At 38.0% G+C, this 21268-nt stretch overlaps 5 protein-coding genes across 11 annotated transcripts; 2 read left to right on the plus strand and 3 right to left on the minus strand.

Annotated features, from left to right (window-relative positions):
• Positions 1-2171: 2171 nt before the first annotated feature.
• LOC135161327 (ferritin light chain) lies at positions 2172-4411 on the minus strand. Of its 3 annotated transcripts, none has more exons than XM_064118806.1 (4): positions 4271-4411; positions 3496-3585; positions 3080-3357; positions 2172-2648 (listed from the first exon to the last, which is right to left on the minus strand). In XM_064118806.1, exons 2-4 carry the CDS (start codon positions 3575-3577, stop codon positions 2361-2363), a joined length of 648 nt encoding a protein of 215 aa, XP_063974876.1. In that variant the 5' UTR covers positions 3578-3585; positions 4271-4411; the 3' UTR covers positions 2172-2360. The 3 variants fall into 3 exon arrangements, with proteins under 3 accessions (XP_063974876.1, XP_063974874.1, XP_063974875.1); XM_064118804.1 differs by having other exon boundaries at positions 3466-3585; XM_064118805.1 differs by lacking the exon at positions 4271-4411 and adding an exon at positions 3931-3949 and having other exon boundaries at positions 3466-3585.
• Positions 4412-4501: 90 nt separating this feature from the next.
• On the plus strand, positions 4502-9919 carry LOC135161328 (ferritin heavy chain). The gene is made up of 5 exons (XM_064118807.1): positions 4502-4782; positions 7170-7288; positions 7635-7796; positions 9210-9350; positions 9440-9919. Exons 1-5 carry the CDS (start codon positions 4713-4715, stop codon positions 9593-9595), a joined length of 648 nt encoding a protein of 215 aa, XP_063974877.1. The 5' UTR covers positions 4502-4712; the 3' UTR covers positions 9596-9919.
• Positions 9920-10013: 94 nt separating this feature from the next.
• Positions 10014-11765, minus strand: LOC135161329 (large ribosomal subunit protein eL14). The gene is made up of 4 exons (XM_064118808.1): positions 11723-11765; positions 11128-11229; positions 10548-10742; positions 10014-10234 (listed from the first exon to the last, which is right to left on the minus strand). Exons 1-4 carry the CDS (start codon positions 11723-11725, stop codon positions 10055-10057), a joined length of 480 nt encoding a protein of 159 aa, XP_063974878.1. The 5' UTR covers positions 11726-11765; the 3' UTR covers positions 10014-10054.
• Positions 11766-12007: 242 nt separating this feature from the next.
• Positions 12008-16052, plus strand: LOC135161314 (nuclear valosin-containing protein-like). Of its 2 annotated transcripts, XM_064118773.1 has the most exons (4): positions 12008-12163; positions 12429-14885; positions 15433-15654; positions 15755-16052. In XM_064118773.1, exons 2-4 carry the CDS (start codon positions 12468-12470, stop codon positions 15842-15844), a joined length of 2730 nt encoding a protein of 909 aa, XP_063974843.1. In that variant the 5' UTR covers positions 12008-12163; positions 12429-12467; the 3' UTR covers positions 15845-16052. The 2 variants fall into 2 exon arrangements, with proteins under 2 accessions (XP_063974843.1, XP_063974842.1); XM_064118772.1 differs by lacking the exon at positions 12008-12163 and having other exon boundaries at positions 12269-14885.
• A 392-nt stretch (positions 16053-16444) lies between these two features.
• LOC135161321 (KIF-binding protein-like) lies at positions 16445-21253 on the minus strand. 4 transcript variants are annotated; one of them, XM_064118794.1, is made up of 4 exons: positions 21112-21253; positions 19212-19440; positions 18142-19148; positions 16445-17518 (listed from the first exon to the last, which is right to left on the minus strand). In XM_064118794.1, the coding sequence occupies exons 3-4, from the start codon at positions 19023-19025 to the stop codon at positions 16588-16590; spliced, it is 1815 nt and encodes a 604-aa protein (XP_063974864.1). In that variant the 5' UTR covers positions 19026-19148; positions 19212-19440; positions 21112-21253; the 3' UTR covers positions 16445-16587. The 4 variants fall into 4 exon arrangements, with proteins under 4 accessions (XP_063974864.1, XP_063974867.1, XP_063974863.1 ...); XM_064118797.1 differs by having other exon boundaries at positions 19237-20292; positions 20656-21244; XM_064118793.1 differs by having other exon boundaries at positions 19212-20292; positions 20656-21244.
• Positions 21254-21268: the final 15 nt, after the last annotated feature.

A 21268-nucleotide genomic window follows, 5' to 3' on the forward strand; every position in this document is an offset into this window, starting at 1 on the left:
TTCCCGTCTGGTTTGCTGGTTTCCAGGTGGCAGGTCCGATGCCCGTGGAGTGCAAAACCACTCTGCTCCACAAGTGCGGGATTTTTGAATTGATTAAATGAATACAAACACCAATGTATGGGATTATAATAATGAAACGTTTATTATTAGGTTGTAGACTTAGACTGCACGTTTCCACGTCTAAAATCGATCTGCTCTTACAATATTCCTCCAATATTTATCCTAAGTATCAGGACGAAGGGCCCTGTTTCTCAATAAGGAGTAGGGGACCAATCGTGGCCTTGAGCTCAGTTAGGGGGTTGGCTCTACACCCCCACGATCCTCTGGGCTTACTTAGCTTTGACTCCGGGGCTACATTATTCTAACAAAGGGGCCTCACATATGGACTTTAAAGAGAGAGAGAAAATACTAGAATTTCTCTCGGCGAAATTAGACTGTCTCCGAGAAAAGGTTTTATGACTTGAACGGTTCGATGTGGGACTCAAATTACACTTGGAAACTCTATAACAAAAAATTATACAAAGAATGTTTTATTTGGGAGGCTTGAGCTACGTCAATAAATTACAAGATTTATTACTTGTATCCGCTCACAAGTTTCTGAAACTGACAATTTCAAAAGGCTTTGTTTTTTCATCTTCAAAAGTGTTTAAAAATATTACAAACGGCCTGAACCTTTTCTCGAGAGTTTAAATTATTGAATACAATATTTGAACGCCAGACGCTAGATCTAGTAATAATATGGTGGTCATAGGGACCCTATATGGTAAGTAGCGGTCTACGCGACAACCCAACACGCGCAGGATGAGTTTTGACTCATTTTTATGGCAGCAATGGGGCGCCATTTTCTTTCAGAATTCAACAATGGATTGTTGTTTTATACGGGTGTTCGTGGAGAACGTTGGAGTTTTTTGGTTTCATCTACAATCCTGGTGATGGAACAGTCCACTGGGGAGAGGAAACACTAATGAAGCTTTGTCCCTGAATTGTTTTCCAAATGCAGGGAAAATGGTGGCATTCTCTGGAGGACATTTTTGTGCAGCAGAGTGAGAGGTGACGAGTGGAATTGCAAACATTTTTGATGTACGTCTCTTCTCCCCAAAAATATTCGACTAAAACTCGAGCCCAGAATGGAGTCAATTCATTTTTCAATGTCATCAATCCCAGTCAGCCATTAACGTAGTCGATGGGGTGATGAGGAGATAAAAAAGGTTCACAAAGGGTTCTACCTGAACCCTCGGCTACGCGTTTTTACAGATAAAATGGGAGTATCGTTCGTGGGTTTTAAGGTCTTCCATAAACTCTGAACCCTGCAAATTAATAATATTGCTACTGTTGGACTTTTTACTTTGTTGTTGTCGTTTACAATGACAATGTAACTTCGTCTCTATCCATTAATTGAGATGTTTTTTTATTTAATTTGGTCTCGTGACTCGTCTACAAAATGACCCTTAACAGAGGTCAAGATGTCAGGATTCTCTGAGAAGCAAAGTAAGAGTTTGAATTCCTTAAAAAAAGAATGAAATTTATTGTATTTGAGCCATTCAATAATATCTCGGGATTAAACAGAGACAGCAATTTTTTCCTGCATCACTAACCTCAAAGAAATTCCATTATATCCACAAGGTTCGATGGAACAGAAACATTGGAATCGTAATGTCATCGAAGTGGAATTTCCATTGGTATCTAAATACCTTGTTAGTATTCCGGGATATAAAACAGATACAGAGCTTCTGATGAGACTCTCTTTGTACGCTTGAAGCTTTGGGGGTCTGAAAGAAGTCTTTATAAAAATTCTGCTAGCTCTCACACGCCGGAGATTCTCAAAGACTCAAATCGAAGTCCAGTTAATTTGTTATCGTTTCTAAGTATTTTGAAAATCTCTCCAGAGGAATCTCGGGGAGATGAACCCAAATACGTCCAGAGTAGTTAAAAACCTTCCCAGTGACTTCCCAAAATCAATATAAATCAATTTTTTCAACAAGAAAAAAAAAGTTATCAGTTTGTTGTTTTAGAAATTTGGAAAAAATAATGAAAAAAAATCTAAAAAAATGATAAAAAAGTGATCAAAAAGACGTCACAAGGATCAGAAATTAGAACGTGGAAGGCCAATCAAATTCCAGTAATTATTTGAGTTGAATAATGGGATTTTTCAACAACAAAAAAATAAAAAATTACAAGATACTCATTTTTTTATTCATAAATCAAATAAAACAATAATTACATCAAATATAATCCTACACAGAATTGTATGTTTGTTTAATCATAATAATAATAAACAAAAGTTGATCGCAATTGATAGAGGAATCTCACATAAGAAAATTGAATAGTATTGTTCGTTTGGTTGAACATTAACAATGAAATTACAAGGTTGACTTGATGTATTCATCGAAGAGATAGATAGATACTGAGGCATCACGATCCCCAAGGAGATGCTTGAGGTCGTTGGTGTGCCCAGAAAGCTTTCTCACACTCTCAGCTTGTTCCTCGATGAATTCCTCTTCCAGGTAATGAGCAACCGATGCGTCCAGCTTATTTTGTTGCTGAGAGAGATTGTGGATATAGAAGGCTTCGTCCGCAAGCTGTTTCTCAGTGTCCAGAGCTTTCGCCAAGCTGTTGAGTTCGTTTAACTCGATAATACGCTCTTTCGTCTGTGGAAAATTTGCAAAAGACATTATTCACGTATTTCAGATGAATTATCATTATTTAGTTTCATTATTTCAATGCGGAACAATATTTTCAATATTTCAATATTTTCAGAATAACTCTACAACTCTGAAACAAATTCTTGAGATATGTAATTGTTAATGTTAATATAGAAATGCCTTTAACATGTCAACGTCGAAAAGAAGTTGAGAGAGGCGAAGGCAAAGTAATTTTTCTTAATCTTCAATATCTTCCCACAAAATGATGCAATTTAGATAAATCTGGGCTCATCTTCAAGATAAAAAAACAAGCTCAACGTGACAGAAGAATCATTGAATTTCACTCTGCTAATCACGAGCTATTTACAATAAAAGATGACTTGGTCATTCTGTTCAGTTTCCATATTGTAAACTGAAAAATAATTTTCAATTCTTACGTTTCTCTTCAAACGAGGCATTTGATTAAAGTTCATTCTTCCTCCCCTCTTCGTAATGTACTTGATTATATCAATGGCCTTGTTCCAATTTTTATCAGACAATTTTCTGTACAGTCCCTTGAACCCTTCACGATTGGCCTCGTAATTTCCGAAATGAGTGGACATCAACAAGTATTCAAAACTCGTCTCAATGTAAGCACTGACATAAGACTGAAGTTCAGGTTGCAGAACCTCAAATGATCCGTATTTTGCATTGCAGTTGGTGAGCAGCGGACCATCTGTGTAAAAAAAAATCGCCAATTAGGACCTTCATAAAATTCCTGGTGAAAAATGCGTGAAAGCGAATAAGAGGAGAAGCAAGCAATTTGACGGCGATAAGTAATCACCAATTGTGCTCGGTCTGGTACTGCAAGCACCTTCAACATCGTTGTAACAAAACTCTGCCGACGCCTGAGAGAACACCAGAAAAGCTCCAAGTAATACTCCTAATTTCAACATGATGATTTCTGAAAAAAATACGCATCAAGCAGACGATGAATGAGTGAAGTTAATGGACTATTTATCTAATAAATATCAATTCAATTAAATATTAATCAATCTCCACATAATAAACAATTCCCAATATAATGAAATTAGAGGAAAAAATAATCATAAAACTAAAATAAAAATATGAAACTATAAAATTAATTTTAGGAAATTAAATAAAACCGACGACAGAGTAAGAAAATAATAGCAATAAGATTAATAAATTACCAACGCTGGAAACAAAGTTTGGGAATCAACGAAGAAATGAATTTTAATCTGAAACTGATTTTACGAAATCGCAAAATCGAAGGATAAAAAAATCTTACGGCCAGATAATTCCAGTAGATAAAATTCGAGATAACTTTCGGGCCCTCCCCCTCAATAATAATAAAATTTCTTCGAAGACGTCTTACACCCCAGTTCGAGCTTATAATAATGATTATTATCTTATTCGCGGAATAAATTGCGTGTCATCAGCACAAAGTGTGCAACTATCGATAAATGGCGCAGTAATTATTCAAAGAAAAGTCCCCACAGCTCCGAAATCGTAGAAAATCCCCCAAGCGATGACCGAATAATTCCGGTGTATCGTAAAAAAATAATTTCAGATCCCAAAAAAATGCTAATAATTTATTTATAAATCGACAAATAAATCGAGATACTCACAAAGAATAAATTCGCTGCAGTAATAGCGTGAATACTCTCGCTTCGACGCTTTACAGCACTGAATAAGAATTTGACCTGTTCACAAAATACGTCTCTATCCAGCTGATTCATCAGCGCATGCGCATTCACGAAAGTGCGACGGAAATTTCTACAAAAATCCCACCAGTTTCATTCTGTCAAGACGGTTTTATCATGCTCTAGTGTGCGTTCGTTTTGCGAGTACACAACATTTATTTTTTTTTTCGTGTGGCCTATGGCTGAGTAGTCAAAACCCCTCGCTCATTGAAATATTTGTTGATTAACGGTTGAGAGACGACGACCTTCTATACCAGTGTGTATAAAGGTTCTTTGGAAGGCGTTTGGGAGATCTTGAAATATTTTTTTTACATTTTACGAATTCTTTGATCTTCACTGGAGATCCAACTGATCAATTATCACAGTCATGAAGCTTCTAGGGGCCTTTTTTTGCGGATTGCTGTGTGCTTCGGCCGCCGTTGGAGATGGCCTGAAGTGTAAGTCCCTTCATTCTCTTTAATTTTAATAATCTCAATCCTGACTATGATCCAAACTATTCATCTAACAGCGGAAAATAGTTTTCAAGTTTCCATTTGTCTTGGAAATCAATGATTTTGAGGTTAGAATCGACTCAGAAAATTATTTTCTATCATTTTTGGAAAACTACTCTCCACAAACATTTTTATACATTTTTTTTCCCATGTAAAATCGAATTCTAGATGATTCGGTCCACAGTAGATTGTTCGAAAGCTTTCAGAATACGATTGCATCATTGTCTTTGTTATCAGCAATGGCAACGAAGGGTCATAGGTCATTTAGCGTCATCGAATGCATAAGTAATCTCAATGTGTTCATTTTTTTGTCAATTGCAAAAAACCGCACAGGAAATGATTCAGATAACTCTGTTTTAGGTTATGACTGACGAGATGATTTGTTATCTAACATCTCGTCTTTGTCTGGTGACCACTTGTTATGATACGAATCAACGGCGTAATTATTCTGAGAACTTTACACTAGCTTTATCCTGCATTTCTTCTACGAGAGGCAATAGTTTATCGCTTATTTACGTTCTTTTCACAATGAAAATTCTCAAGGATATCTCGTCCAGACTCCACATTCCATCGGTTGGCTATTGGCATTATCGGTTTTGATAACAGAATTTATTGAAAATTATAACGCGCATGGAGAGTACAATATCGAAGGTTTTTTTAGGGACAATTAATTGATTAAATTCTACCTGTCGCTTTACACGTAGCGATGGGAGATTAGATATCAATGAGATCTAACTTTTGATTGCGGTCAATCGTGAGGAGTAATTGGGGGAATTTATCAGGAATTTTTTTCATTAATTTGTTCATTTTCTGTACTCCATGAACTTAAACAAAAATATGGAATAGAAATAACTAGCGAATGGTGGCGTTAATCACCGATTAATTACCACTCCCCATGTATTTGCCACTTTCAGTGGTTTTCAATCACCGAGAATTTCCTCCAATAAGTTTTACAAATTGTTGAGATTTTTTTTGCCAACAGTATAACTGCTATTGAACAATTAGAAATATTTTATTAATTCATTAGTTAGATCTTGTTCATAAACTTTAAATCTTTCTTTCTCCTCTACAACGTTAAATAGTATTAATTAAATGGTAAAATGTCTCTTGGGATTGAGTATAGAACAGTCTTTGACTGAAATGTTTACTCGACAGTTTTTGTTTAAATTATTATGATGAATAGTTTAAAACAGTAGCTGCAAACGATGACTTTCTTTACAAATTTATATAATCAAGAATAGAAACAATTAAAAATAAATAGTTATGTTTTAGTTGTCCACACGCATTGCAATCAGTCAAGTGAGACTATATGATACCATAAAAAAGTGCATTCTTTAAAAAAACAATTAATTTTACCCTTAACAAGACAGAAAACAAAATAGAAGAAGAAAAAATATTTGTTCATCCGGGAAAGTAATTCTCCGGGGAATTCGTGATTTAATCGGGTGCAGTTTTCGCCTGATGGACTCTGGGAATCACTAATGACGCAGACAACAACTGTCTATCAGAGGAAAACACGCATTGTGGCATGATAAGAGCCATTTCCACAATTACATTTGCTAAAACTCAACAGTTACAGTTACCGAAGTTATAATAACATTGTGCATAAAAATGTAGGAGTCATCACGATCTGGGCGTGAATAATTTTCTCTGATACAAATTCCAAAGTCCTTGCTCTGGAAGACCTTATCACTCGGTCTATTTGTATCGTTGGACGTATCCCATTGAGTCACAATGGGGAAGTACTGATGTTCTCGGATTAATTTAATAGATATCATTCAATGGGGGACAATTATTTGAGCCAATTGGAGCAAGAAGATAATTCACAGATTCGTGGGATAGCGGAATTATTGAAGAGTTATGGGAGGAAGTGAATTATCTGTGGCATGCAATGAGAGAGAAAAAGAAAATATTTTTTTTATTGACTGAATGGATTCGCTTGAATGCCTCGTGACAAGAGCTGGAGTTGAAGTTAATCTTGATTTCAATTAAAACGTCTATTGGGATTAAAGTGGCTTCATCCTACGGTCGTTAAACCTTTTCTGTTTTTCAATATTTCAAAAAATTTTGTAGTAAATAAATGATGGAATTTATTTCAAAATTTCTCTTCTTTTACGTCTGACAAGAAATCATTGAAATTCAAATGGTTAATTAGACCGGAAACACAGATTTTCTGTCCTTCATTTTAATTTTACAATGAAATGATAATTATTTTATAATTAATTATATTTAATTTAAGAATAGGAGTTTTGAAAAATCCAATTGGTTAACGAGATGATAATAAATATGGTATTTTTCAAATGTGCTGATTAATTCTGAATGATTTATTACAGGTACATTGAAGCCTGCTGATATACCATCGGACTGGCTGGACATGGTGGATCCTTGTATTAAAATCATGGAGCATCAGATTCAAACGGAAATTCAGGCTGCTATGACGTACTTGGCAATGGTACATGAAAAGAAAAATATATAAATTAATTTGGCACACCAGAGGACTTCGTCATAGAGAATGTCTTAGTGGAAAAATCCCAAAACTTCGTTTTTCTCATATTTATTCTCGTTAGGACATTTCTCAGAACAATTTTCTTCTTCAACTTTTCTCCTCTTTTTATTTTAAGAGACTTAAGCAACAAAATTGCTGTAGGTTTTGCTTCTTTATATTTTCTTTAATTTATTCAAAATTAAGGTGATGAATTGCAATGGAATTTTCCAATTTTGTTTTCACATGTTTACTTGTGAGTTTCTTCTTTCGTGATATTTATTTAGACTGATTCATTTATTGTTATGATCCACAGGGTGCCCATTTCGCGAGAGATACAGTCAATCGTCCGGGCTTCAGTAAGTTCTTCTTCGAAGCAGCAAGTGAAGAGCGTGACCACGCCTTCAAGATCATCGAGTATTTGCTGATGCGTGGTCAGCTCACCACTAACGTCCCCAATCTCTTGAAATTCCCACTGGTGAGTTGCCGAATGTTGCACTAGATTGGTTAATGACAGATTGCCCTTGCCAATTTTCCTCGTTGATTTTTTTCGTAAATAAGATCGACATAGCAACGCACGTGATAATGAGTCGATAAGGCGTATTGACCATCCAATTGCACACATAAATTCCAACAAGGAAATGTCAAATGATATTTCTTGCGGGGAATTACAAGAATGATTTTTTTAATTCAATTAATTGATTAAATTACCCATTAAGGCCCAGTTGCATACCCTGGACTATCTGGGATAGATAATATTTGTTTGTCGATTTTATCTGCAGAGAACTAAAAATATGGAACCCGGCCTTTTTCATTTATATGTTAGGATAATTGTAATAAGTACAATGCTAATGTATATAATTACAATGCTAAGCCGATAATGCCTGATTTGGCGCTGAAGGGGAAGAGGAGAGGGCTTTAAAATAAATGATTTCCTGAGGGGTTCAAGGAGGATTATTTTTAAATATCCTTCTCTGAAAAATTAGTCATTATTTTTAGCACTTTTATAATATCAATAGTTTTACTCTATAATGCGTAGAACTTTGGGAATTAGAAAACTTTTCATAAGATGGCAATCAGCTGTCACTTTAGCGCATCGGGGGGGGGGGGGAATTCCAGAATGTAAATCGTTCTGTAATGAACACGCGAAGACCAATTATAAAATATTGGTCTATGAATTTTTATAAAAAATTTTAAATATTAAATAATACGATAAAATGCCTAGAACTGCGAAAATTAGAAAAATTTGATTGAGGTGGTTATCAAGTGTCACTTTATTGCGTGAGAAGGGGAGCGGTGGTGAATTGCGAAGTGCCAGTTGATCACCCCCTCAATTAAATTTTTCTCATTTCCAGGGTTCTAAACATTTTACGGTAAGATTCGGCTCATTAAAAAATTTCTGAAAATATTTCATAATTTTTCAGGGAACAATATTTTAAAATAATGCTCAATGAACCCCTCAGGAAATCATTTACTTTTAGAGCTTTCTGCTCTCCCTAATCCTCCGCCAAATCAGGCGTTACCGGCTTTGCGTTTATTGTAATTATCCTAACATATAAATTAAAAAGCCCAGGGTCTCTATTTTTAGTTTTTTTCCTTTTTTCAGCATATTTTCATTTTGCTTGTGCATCTCTGCTTGACTGCACGAAAGTTGCAGATAAAATAGAAAAACAAAAACTATCTATTCCCGACAGTCTAGTGCATCCAACCGGACATTAATTTTTATAATAAGAATAAAAACGGAAAAAATGAAAATAAAATGGATGCAGAGCCATTACTACTTGCTGGCTTCGCTCAAAAAATTTGTTTTTAGATTTCAATGTTTTGTAAAGTTGAAAAAAAATCATGCGTCGTATTACGAAAAATTAAATTTCTCTGTTCCTTAATCTAGAAACCTCCTCGTGAAGACTGGTCAAGTGCAGTATCTGCACTCAACGATGCCCTGATCCTGGAAGCCAAAGTCACCAGCAGCATCCGCGAAATCATTAAGACCTGCGAGACACCCAAGACGTCAGACTTCAACGATTACCACGTGAGAAACAAATCCCCACAGATTTACAAAAGAAAAGTACTCCTCTTTTGGAACGATAAAATTAATTTTCCACTGCTATTCTGCTTCAGCTCGTGGATTACCTCACCGGTGACTTCCTTGAGGAGCAGTATAAGGGCCAACGTGACCTAGCCGGCAAGATCTCCACCTTGGGTAAGATGATGATCAATCACGGCCCGCTGGGTGAATTCCTCTACGACAAGCAGCTCCTGAAGGATGAACTCTGAGATTGTTCATCTCACAGCAACAAATCGTGAAGGGAAAACTATTCCCATCGACCGACTTATTTTTCAATCAAAAAACAAAATTCCACTTTTATTTTTTTTGGTAAATTTGTGAACCAATACTCAGATTTAATACTTTTCTAGTTAAAAAATTAGAATATCTTGGAGTCAATTACGTTAATCTTCCTGCGAACAAATTTTCTCGTCATATGTAGCTGATAATTCCAGAATTTGCTGGATGATCAAATTTATGATGTAATTATTGTATCATTAAATAATGTAACCGTTAACAAATACGTTGAATTCATAAATAAAGGCACAAATATATCCCTTGTTTCGTAAATAATTTCTCCTTTTTTTAATGAATAAATCACCTGAACCAAATGAATGGATTGTTGGGTAGGAATAAATTTAGACGAAATTGTGTTTTTTTCAAAGATCATTTATTCGAAATTTAACTTTTTACTTCTTTGCGGGTTTTTTCGTCTTCACCTCCTTTGTGGTTTTGGCAACACCCTTGGCTGGCTTTGCCTTCTTTTTGATGGCCCTCTTCAGCGTCAAAAAGGCGGTTGTTCGCATCTTGTTGCGAACTTGACGAGCTTTCCTGAGCTTGAAACGATCGAAATCGCTGAGCTCAGCTCGCTGAAACGTAAGAAAAGCATCAAATAATTAGACGAAATCATTATTGAATTTTTTGCTGCAAATCATTGTATAAATTAATTATTTTCAAAAATTAGTAAAATGGAATTTTGTGATCCTATTTGTTCATTCATTCCTCATTTATTCATTCATTTGTTTATTTTATCTCTCTATTTATGTAAAAGATAAGGATTCTATTTTCAACAAATAAAATAAATGAAATCAAAGAGGAAAAAAATGTTAATTTATTGAACAAATGAATAATAAGTTTTCCGAAATTAGAAATGTATTAAGTCAGTGAAAATGTTGAATTTACCTTCTTCTTGGCTTCAACTTTACGAGCCCACATGGTCTGGCTCCATTTCTCATCGAGCTTGGCTTTCTCCCATGCCTTCCTGACAACTCTCGTGGAGCCAGTGTATGGGAATTTGATGCAGAACTTCGTCAGATGAAGCTGACTCAATCTAATCTGCCCTCGGGGGATGCCTGATGCAGGTCCATCAATGAGAACCTGAAAATAATAAAATCGAGTCCATTAAAGTCTTGTTTCCATGGCGATTTCAACTGAATTTTGGAAATTAAGGTCTTCAGATAATGTTTGTGGCATCAGAAACGTCAGCCGGCAATTCCTATCAAGAACAAAGGTTCATCATACTTGAATCTACTGTTTTTTCAATTTTTGGGGTTTATTGGTGCTGTCTAAATTTTACAAAAATGGGGGAAATCGTTCTCGTACGAAAACCTTCTTCATTTGTTTTGTTTTCCTCGTATCAGATTGATTTTTGGACACATTTGTGTCACTGTTGATATTGAAGTTCATCGATTTAAGAAAAATGTGTCGACGTTTAAAAAAAATCTCTCGATCAGTAGTTAGAAATGAAGAATAAATTTCTTACCCTGTTTTGGTCGATGATATCGACGATGGCAGCTAGTTTGCCCTGGTATGGACCCTCGCTGATGTAGGCCACGCGGCCGGACTCCACGAACCTCTCGAACGGCTGTAAAAAACAAAAACCATGAATAAGACAATAAAAAAATGCGCAAATAATCTGGAAATCTCCTGTACTCGTTTTTCAGCCCAAGAAGCATCGTAATCACGTTACGACCTAGACTACCAACGCCGTGAAAATTCTAACCTCACTCCCGAATACAATGCAACCCTCCCAACTAACTCACCCCCTAAAAAAACCCAAAATCCCATAAAATCCAAAACCGCGATCGAAAATGCCACCGAAAACCCGATTGATCATGAGTATAAGACTTCTATTCCCGAAATTGCGAACACAGTCATGACTCCCAGCCATGTGCTCCCCTGACAATCGAAAAAAAACAATTTCCAAAAATAAAAATAAAAACCACCAAAAACCATGAAAAGAAAAACTACCCTTAAACCCTCAAAAACCCCTCAAACCTGAAGTCTAAATAATTAATACCTCTCAACCCCATTAATCCAAGAAAACGAGGACTTCATGTCACGAGTAGCATACGTACCATGATGACCAGAAAGAAAAGAACGATGGCTGACCGAGTCCCGCATTCTGACCCGCCGGAAGTCAAAACATCTCCCAGCCCCCTCCCCCCTACACCAGCCCTTCATCATACAAAAGATCCAAAAAATATATTAGGAAAAAAAAATTTTTGCCCTGAGAAAATTGAAAGATTTTTGCTCTTCTCATCAATTCTGACAATTTTTAATTCATTCAGACCCTAATAAAAAAAAACCATTGACCAACGTAGTCCTTCCCTCACAAACCTCACCAGCGCCATCAACTCTCTAGGGATATTTGCTGCGCCATAACCTTGCGATTGGTACGAACTCCAAAAAACCTGAACACAACCTTCTGAAACCGCTAGTCTTCACCATAATTCTCATCAATATTCCGATTCCCCTGTAAATAACGATTCCCTCCAACAACAGCAAATAGCCACAAGGTAAGTAACAACCCCTGATCCGCGCCCCTGGTGGCAAATCACCAGAATTCTCCCCCAAACACTACAAAAAAAAGATCACCACAACGACACAAATTCCCCCAACGATAGCCGGGGGCACCTCCGCGCGTGGCTGTCCCCCTCCTGGCCCCTGAGTCTGTTTATCCGTGTAGCTGCACTTCATCCCCCAGCTAACCCCTCGAAAATGAACGACAAATACCTAAAAATGCGTAAACTAAATTCATCAATCGATATAATTCCAATTCAGGGTGCAAGCAGTGAGGACGTACGTGTATTTTCCCGAGGTATGGAAGATCGTCAGAGTCACCTGTCACGAGAGCAAGTGCTTCTTGAACGTGTCCAGAAGTACCTCTTCGACAACGAGGATCAGATATACATCGATGTAAACGATATGGCTGATAATCTCCAAAAAAGGTACAGTGATTACAGAACAAAAAAACGTGGACCATTCAGGCAAATCGTGAGACGTGCATACGACAAGATAACAGAGAGTATGTCAAGACAGGAAGACCTTGACGATGTTGAGGTACAGTCTGACATCGATCATGGCTCAATAAACAATGAGATTGTGAAGATGTATACTAAAGGAGTTGTAGGCGATCATAATGGTAATTCAAGTGACAAAGAGCTGATAGACATCAGCAGTGATGACGATCACGAGGACAATCCACTGTCTCTGAAGCACACTGCTGATGTGCTGAAATTACCAAAAAATGTGATTCACTCGTGCACGATCTCCAAGGCGTCGAAGGACATGATTAAAATCAATGATCAAATGAAGAAGGTTCCGGAGCTGCCGCCACTGAAGCCACTGCCTAAGAAACGAATGAGAGAGAAAATGGAGGAGATACCCAATGCCAAACGTAGAAAAGACATGGTTGGGAAGCCATCGGCATCCCCCAAGTCACCAAAATTCAAGGACATTGGGGGTAACATCAAAGTCCTGGAGACAGTCTGTCGTATTTTAATCCACATGAAACACTCGGCGATATTCAGACAACTGGGAGTGACACCAACAAGAGGATTGCTGCTTCATGGACCTCCAGGATGTGGTAAGAGTCTTCTGGCTGCTGCTATTGCTGGTGAACTGAGTGTACCAATCCTCAAGATTACCCCTCCCGAGCTAATTGCCGGTGTCTCTGGGGAGAGTGAATCCAAGATTCGGGAGCTATTTGATCAGGCACTTGCACTTGCACCTTGTGTACTGTTCTTCGATGAGATAGACACCCTAGCGCCACACAGGGCTAATGCCCAGAAGGAGATGGAGAGGAGAATAGTTACCCAACTGCTGGCTTGTTTGGATGATTTGGGATCGAGAGAGAATGGTGACAAGGTTCTTGTTCTGGGGGCGACCAATCGTCCTGAGGTGCTTGATCCAGCGTTGAGAAGGGCTGGACGTTTTGAGAGGGAGATCGCCCTGGGTATTCCTGATAAGAAGACACGTGAGAATATCTTGATGGTTCATTCAGCAACGCTGAAACTCACACCAGAAATTGATCTTGGAAAAATAGCTGCTGTGTCTCCAGGTTGTGTGGGGGCTGACCTTGTGTCAATCATCAGGGAAGCTGCAATTGCAGCTGTTGATCGAGTCCTCAAGCAGCCTGAGAGGAAGGAGGAGAAGCAGAAGGAGAAGGATGAAGTGAAGAATGGGGAGAAGGACGCGGTGCAGATGGTGGAGAAGGATGGAGAGAAGACAGAAGATAAGGTAGAAGACAAGATTGAAGAGAAGGAAGGAGAGGAGAATGGAGAGAAAGAAGGGCAGCAGGACGAGGATAAATCTGCCGAGAAGGTGCCTGAAGTTATTGCTGAGGAGAAAGATCAGACGGAAGTGGAGAATGTTGATAAGACCTCCATGGAGATTGTCGAAGACAAGCAGACTGAAGAAGCTCAAGAACCAGAGGTGATAGACCTTAAGGAGGACACGAATCCACCGCAGGCGAGTACGAAGGACGAAGACAGTGGAAAGACAGAGGATGTCAGGATGGAGTATAAGGAACTGGACAGACTTCTGAAGATACTTCATAGCGAGGTTGCCCTCACACCTGAGCAAATTGCTGATATCAAGATCATGAATTTAGATTTTGATGTCGCTGTTAAGACTGTTCAGCCCTCCTCGAAGAGGGAAGGCTTCGCCACTGTTCCTGATGTCACCTGGGAAGACATTGGCTCCTTGAGGGAGATCAGAGAGGAGCTGCAGATGGCCATTCTGGCGCCTGTCAAGTATCCTAAGGAGTTTGAAACTTTTGGACTGACTACACCCAGTGGGGTGCTTTTATGTGGACCACCTGGATGTGGAAAGACTCTTCTCGCCAAAGCTATTGCCAATGAGGCTGAAATCAATTTTATTTCAGTGAAGGGACCTGAATTGCTTAGCATGTATGTTGGAGAGAGCGAGAAGGCGGTCAGACAGTGCTTTGTCCGGGCGAGAGACTCGGCACCTTGTGTCATATTTTTTGATGAACTTGATGCACTGTGCCCTGTCAGGACCAGTGGGGATAATTCAGCAACTTCGAGAGTGGTTAATCAGGTTCTTACGGAAATGGATGGCATTGAGGGGAGGAAGGATGTTTACCTGATGGCTGCCACCAACAGACCGGAAATTATTGATCCTGCTGTTATGAGACCAGGACGATTTGACAAAATTCTTTATGTTGGATTACCCACTGGAGAGGACAGGGTTGATATTCTCAAGGCTTTGACGAAGGTGAGGCATTCTTTAGTTTGGAAATAATGAAAATAATTCTCTTTTAAGTTAAGGCCCAGTTGGAATTATTTTATAAAATTGATATATAACCTCAAACTACAATTGCACATTGCAACCAAAGATATTATTTTATAGTAGTCAAATCCAATTATCACTCTTCGTTTATTTTTCCCATAGGCGAGTAATTGTTTTTTATTCTAATGAAACAATTATTTCAATAGTTTATCCTCGCGATTTATAATCACGTTATGCTTTCCAATTGGCCAGTAAATCTAAGAAAAAAAAACAAGAATATTTTTTTTTGCAAAAATTTTGACGATTATTGAAAAAAGAACTCTTTTCCGATGTTAAATTATTTATTTCATTTTACAAGAGATTATTTTTTCATTGGGAATTGCGGGGGAACGTCTAAAGCACTCGTTAAAAATGTGAATGGCTTTAAAAAAATTTTAAGTTATTGTTCCAGTTATTACAATTATTACAGTTTAGTATTTTTAATTATTTTTATAATCGCACGTCTTAATGGTTAATTTTACGAAATTTTCAGAATGGAACAAAGCCCAAATTTGCCGAGGATGTGGACCTGGAGGCGATAGGAAAGAGCGAGTCCTGCGAGGGATTCACAGGAGCTGATTTGGGATCTCTCGTTAAGGAAGCCAGTATCCAGGCGTTTAAAGAGTCAATGACAGCGTCTTCGGCCATTGCTGAGGTCCACCAGAGACACTTCGATGTAGCTTTTAAGAAAATTCAACCATCAGTCAAAGACAAAGTAAATACGACTGACAAAATATAATTTTTTTCCTCTGTAAAGGAACCTCATTCTGAGATTATTTTTTTGACGGTAATAATTTTATTTTGACTTTTTACAGGAAAGAAAACATTACAAAAAGTTGCAGCAGCAATACACAGTACGAAATGCTTCAATCGCAGATGGAGTTGTGGAACCCATGGAAACGTGAAAATTCAATTTTAACGTAAAAAATCAGTTGGCAAAACGTTCAACATCTTTTATTATAAGTAATATCTTTAAGTCGACTTTTTATTTCCACTTGGAATTTCTTGAATATTGTTTGATTTAATATCTTGTCATACACATATTTTTCACGATAGATTATCTGTACGTTGGCATAGTAAAGATGATAACAAAATATAAGTAAATGATAATAACTTTTGGGTATGAACAACACTACATTCGATTGTAAAAATATATACTAAAGTGACTAGTTTTGGAAAGCCTCTTATACTTTCATACTGTCTTATCACCATGAAATTAGGTATCATCACGAGTTTAAAGGATCGATTCTTTCAATATTATTTGTATTCTCCATTGCCAGACCCCGAGGTCCCACAGAAGAATTAATAGGAAGTTTTGAACTTTGCAGTTACGAAAAATGGATTAGGGCTAAATTAATGAGTAATAATTACGAGATAATAAATAATTGACTCCACGCGTGCTAATATTGGAGAATTGGATATGGAAGCCAGAAGAAAAATATGGTGGACTTTTTTTTCAACAGTGAAAAATGGATTAGTTAGAGATTCGAAAAACTCCAAAGGCTTTTCCCATTTCCGAGAACTTCTAAATATTTTTTTAAAATAAAAAATACGTATCTAATATTTTCTATCAACTTTTCGTCCTTCATCGAATTTTTCCGCAAAAACAATCACGCAGAAACTCCATTGATAAATAAAAACAAAAAAATTATGGTGCGTTAAGCGACTGCGTCAATTTATTAATCTTCAAAGGTAACAAATTAACAAGATCTCTGCAGACATTCAGCTCGGCTCTCATGAACTCAGCGGCATCCTCGTGTCGTTGACAGTAATCTACCAGAAATTTATAAGCTCCAACACTAGCTTTGAGATTATCCAGTTGCATTAATTTATCCGGAGTGATAATTTTGTTGCTAAGGGTGCCAATATGGAAGTAAGCAAATAGTGCAGGTTTCACAAGCTCCCGAGGGAACTCCCTCACCGCTGGCGATGTCTCACTCTCCTTCATCGAGTCCAGGAACTTCTGGTAGTAGTTGATTCCCGATTTAGCGAGATTATTAATTTTATTGAGTGCATGGGATGTCGGTCGTTCGTCGCTGGCCCTCAGCTTATCCAATTTAATATCCAGGATAGCTGAGGTCGTCTCTCCCAGTTCAATCCAGATCTGTCGACACTCTGCCTGATAGTACCTGGGATTGAGCTCCTTGATCACCTCTTCGAGAACATCGATTCGTCGCTTGTGCATTTTAGCTTGTCTGTCATCGTCGTCCTCGAAGAAGGACAAGTACTTGTAGCTCTGGGAGACGTCCTGAATTATGTGAACGTAATCAGAGGCGTGAGTCTCCAGGGCGTAGTATTTTTTCGCCTCCTCCAGCCACTTCTGTACGTTGAGGAAGACTTTCCTGGCGTCAGTGAAATCCAGCAGGTACTTGTCAGTTATTTGTTCCTCAATAGTCATAACTTCTTTCTCGAGTTTCACGAACTTCATGTTCTTGAGGAGATCCTCGTCGATTCCTGGAAGGTCTTCAGTGTCGATGTTATTGATGTCGATTGATTTTTCGTTGTCAACGTTATCAGCTAGGGCTATTAGACGATCTCTCGACATACTCATCAAGAGAATTCCGTACTTTGCCCAGCATCTGGAATTAGATAAATTATTGCTTTTGTCCTGGAGAGTTAATGAACATTAGAGAATGTGGTTTGAGAATATTCAAGTCCTTTCGATTTTATTATTGAAAATAAAATCGAAAGGACTTCGATTTCGAAAGGAATCGATTTTATTTTCAAACTATATACAGGTGAATGATAAAATAAAGGTTGTTGCAATTGAGTAAGAATCAATGCAACAACTTAAAATACTGTTTGACATAATTTCAAACATTTTTCAATCAATTTTTATCATTTATTTTTTGTTATTAGCACCAATGCGAAAATTTTTATTTCTCTATTCAGATATATAGAGGGAAACCATGGAAAATCCCTATCGTACAGTCCCCACAGTACCTTTTTTGAGCAACCACTGCACACTTGCTCAACCATTACAGTCGGTTTACCAGTTAGAGTAAAACTTATATGTTTTTCTTACAATTTAATTAATTACTTTAGATTGATCTCTACACTTGGAATTTATCTATTTCATTATGTCTTCAATTAAATAATTAGCATGTCCCATAATAACCTCAACATAATTATCTATTCTATGTCATGCAAAATCATTATTGTCACTAGTACTCCCAGAATAAAAAAAATATTCTGTCCTTACCTAGCGACATCAGCACTCCGATGTCTAAACTGCTCCCACTTGGCGGCCTTCATCTCTTCGCTATCGCTCCCCTTCTCGTCGCAGCTCTTCAGGTTCTCCTCATAAACTCCCAGAATATGTGAAGCAGCTGCTAGATGATGCCTAGCCTGTGAAAAGTGCTTTCTCTCCATAAAAAACTGTGACAGAGTGGCTGCATTGAGCGCCCAGTCAATGTAATCGAGATCAGTAAGCTCCAGCTGCTTCTGCAGGGTCATGTGGCAGTACAGTGCTGACTGCTGATGATCCTTGGAGATTCCATAGATCTGGGCCAGATAGTAAAGGGTCAGTGTGTGAAGCTTCTCCAGAACATGATTGGGTGCTGGTTCCTCGGCATTTTCAATGCCAAACACCTGGGACATTCCAACTGGCACCTCTGGAGGCTCCAATGCTTTGTACTTCTTGTAGAAGTCCTCAGCTCGTTCCACGAACGTCTTCGCCTTCTCAAATTCACTCCACTGGAACCAAATGATCGCCAGTTGGTTCATCGTACTGAGAAAGGGGAGAATTCCCTCAGGTGTAAGCTCCAGACTCTTCAGCACCTCTGTACACCTCATCAGGCTCTCTTCGGCGTCTTTCAGCTCTTCGTTGTCTATGCAGATGAGGCCGATGTTCAGGCAAACCACTGCGAGACTAGATCGAAGGCGTTTTGGAGGTGATGACGTATTGTTGAGGAGATTCTCAAGCTTTGACTTCATGTCGTTAAGAATCACAGTGGCTCGATTCTTCGTCGCTGTATCAGGACCTTCACCTGGGTTTGACTCATCGTGGGGCTCGTCCAGGAGCTTTCTAACCTTCTGGTACTTCTCACGAAGCTCCTCCAGGATTTCTTTTGATATATCCTCCATTGGAGAGTAGATTTTATCCTTTTTTAGATATTGTTATCAGTAAATTCTTTGGTTATTCTGGCGTTCTGAAGTCTCTTGCTGGACGTCACACTCTTGACGGCATAACCTCAAATTTCTGGACTTCTGGAATGTGCAGGTGTTTTGTGAGTTGGTTATTGGGTGATTTCGACGCAGGACAGTACTCACTCGTCATTTTCATGATGTTCCATACTTTTTAAGGTGATTCAGGTGTTCATTGTGGTTTTTTTGATTATATTTATTCGGTTCGGGGTGTTTGGTGGAGTTGTTGAGGACATTGATTCAAAGAGAGCGCAGAGACGTTCCAAATAACTTTCTAAGCTCGTGGGTTGATAACGGATTCCGGAACCCCTGTTGTGTACGACCCTAAATTCCCTAGCAACTCCGTAGTGGCGTTCTGGTCCCACAGTAAGAATAAGAATTACCATTGGAAATCCAACAACAAGTTAACAAATTAAGCAATATTATAAATAATAACATAAGGAAACCAGTCGAAATAGCCTAATTATTAAGCGGAAAAAACCCTGACAATCACTTTCAATGACCAAGCGCACATTCCCGAAAAATCCCTCAAAAATATTTTATCCCTATAATAAACTGATTCGTTTTATTCTAAAGTTTTCAAGACGCTTTGAAATATTCCAACTCCATTATAAACCCATTCGTTCTATCTCCACTTCTTCCAGACAATTCGAAATCCCTAATCCTATCATAAAACAGGACATTAAATATAAAATCCCTCACGGCGACTTCATTAATTGCTCAACATGTGGCCAGACAATTAAAGATCATTCAAAAACGATTTCCATAAACCCTACTCTAAATCCCTTGGGAAAACCCCCTTTCCCTTAATTTCTCCTTGCCGGGTGCTCGGATGTTTCGACCCCTCTCATTCTCCTGAGGGCTCACTTCTCCCCCTTCTGAATTCCCTCTCTCCCACTTCTCTCACATAGGCCCAGCGTCACCGATGACGTAGACTGAGTAGGGGTTGGGCCTGAAGGGAAACAGTTAAGGGGTTACATGGGTTTCGTCGGGCAAAAAACGGCCTTTTTTCAATAATTTTTTTTGCATGTAAAAAATGAAATATTTAGATGAAACTTTTTATGATTTAAAAGATACATATTTAATAAACATTTTGTGAAATTTTCAAAAAAAAATATCAAGATGGCGGCCATTACGACGCCATTTCCGGCAGTCCCTCGGAAAAAAGGTGCCTCCGCGTTGTCAGCAGAACTTCTTTCAGGATTATCTGAAATGAACGGAAAAAATTCGTGTTTTAGTAAAGACAATAAACTAGGTATTGGACGAAGGAAAAAAAAAAAAAATGAAAATTCGATTTTTGGCAGACATTTTTATAAAAAAATGCAAATTTTGATGAAAATTTCTCGAAATTTTTCAATTTTTAAATAGTTGTAATTAAAAAAAAAAAAAATCCTTCGTTCAAGACCTTGTAAATAATATCTCGAAGACTTGTGTAAAATTTCATTAAGATCGGTTGAGTAGTTCGCGAGAAATCTTGACAACCGACTTTGAAAACATAGTTTTGAGAAAAACGCGTTTAAAGTTTTGGAGACAATAAAAGTGGGGAAAAAAAATTTTTTTTTCAACTTACATTGAATCGTCGATTCCTGGGCCATAAAGTAGAGAACCTGCTGCAGCTGCAATGTCCAGGGCATCCTTTTGCTCCTGTCGATGACGAACCCTGGCTTATCTGGGCTCTAGACACTTTAAACGGCTCTAGACACTTTAAACAGCTCTAGACACTTTGAATTACCTGACCTCGAGCGTCCGTCTTTTCAGGGCTGTATCTCCGAAACTATTACTCGGATCAATTTGAAAATTTAGGACAATATTCTAGAGATGTTATAGAATTTAATAAGACAAAAAAAAAAAAATCGATTTTTTGAAACCGTGAAACCCATGTAACCCCTTAAGGGCATGAGACCCCCTCCACCCACGCATCATTACCTGATTGGCTCTCTACCTTAGCTTAGGGGTGTAACTTAGGGTTAACTGAATTTCGGAAATTAGCGTTAGAATAAAAACTAATTGTGAGAAGGGTCTTCACTTCAGTTGTCTCCGATCCTTCAAACAGAACACAACGTATTGTAAAGGAGAAATATTAAGTAAAGGTGCAGTTCATATAGTAAACAAGTGTAGTTTTTCCAATTTCTTTTTCTTTGCCGTTTCCTGCGAGCAGAGCCGTTTAGTTTACCACTCCACGG

This window comes from Diachasmimorpha longicaudata, chromosome 4 (genome assembly GCF_034640455.1).
Source record: "Diachasmimorpha longicaudata isolate KC_UGA_2023 chromosome 4, iyDiaLong2, whole genome shotgun sequence".
NCBI lineage: Eukaryota > Metazoa > Arthropoda > Insecta > Hymenoptera > Braconidae > Diachasmimorpha > Diachasmimorpha longicaudata.

Coding starts and splice junctions, on each gene's coding strand:
- LOC135161327 (XM_064118804.1), bottom strand. CDS start 3,577: ATGTTGAAATTAGGAGTATTACTTGGAGCTTTTCTGGTGTTCTCTCAG. Junction 3,358..3,465: donor TACCAGACCGAGCACAATTG/GTGATTACTTAT, acceptor TTTTTTACACAG/ATGGTCCGCTGCTCACCAAC. Junction 2,649..3,079: donor TGCCTCGTTTGAAGAGAAAC/GTAAGAATTGAA, acceptor AATTTTCCACAG/ACGAAAGAGCGTATTATCGA.
- LOC135161328 (XM_064118807.1), top strand. CDS start 4,713: ATGAAGCTTCTAGGGGCCTTTTTTTGCGGATTGCTGTGTGCTTCGGCC. Junction 7,289..7,634: donor CTATGACGTACTTGGCAATG/GTACATGAAAAG, acceptor TATGATCCACAG/GGTGCCCATTTCGCGAGAGA. Junction 9,351..9,439: donor CAGACTTCAACGATTACCAC/GTGAGAAACAAA, acceptor ATTCTGCTTCAG/CTCGTGGATTACCTCACCGG.
- LOC135161329 (XM_064118808.1), bottom strand. Junction 10,743..11,127: donor ATATCATCGACCAAAACAGG/GTAAGAAATTTA, acceptor TATTATTTTCAG/GTTCTCATTGATGGACCTGC. Junction 10,235..10,547: donor AAGTTGAAGCCAAGAAGAAG/GTAAATTCAACA, acceptor CTTACGTTTCAG/CGAGCTGAGCTCAGCGATTT.
- LOC135161314 (XM_064118772.1), top strand. CDS start 12,366: ATGAACGACAAATACCTAAAAATGCGTAAACTAAATTCATCAATCGAT. Junction 14,886..15,432: donor TTCTCAAGGCTTTGACGAAG/GTGAGGCATTCT, acceptor CGAAATTTTCAG/AATGGAACAAAGCCCAAATT. Junction 15,655..15,754: donor AACCATCAGTCAAAGACAAA/GTAAATACGACT, acceptor GACTTTTTACAG/GAAAGAAAACATTACAAAAA.
- LOC135161321 (XM_064118794.1), bottom strand. CDS start 19,025: ATGGAGGATATATCAAAAGAAATCCTGGAGGAGCTTCGTGAGAAGTAC. Junction 17,519..18,141: donor CGGAGTGCTGATGTCGCTAG/GTAAGGACAGAA, acceptor ATCTAATTCCAG/ATGCTGGGCAAAGTACGGAA.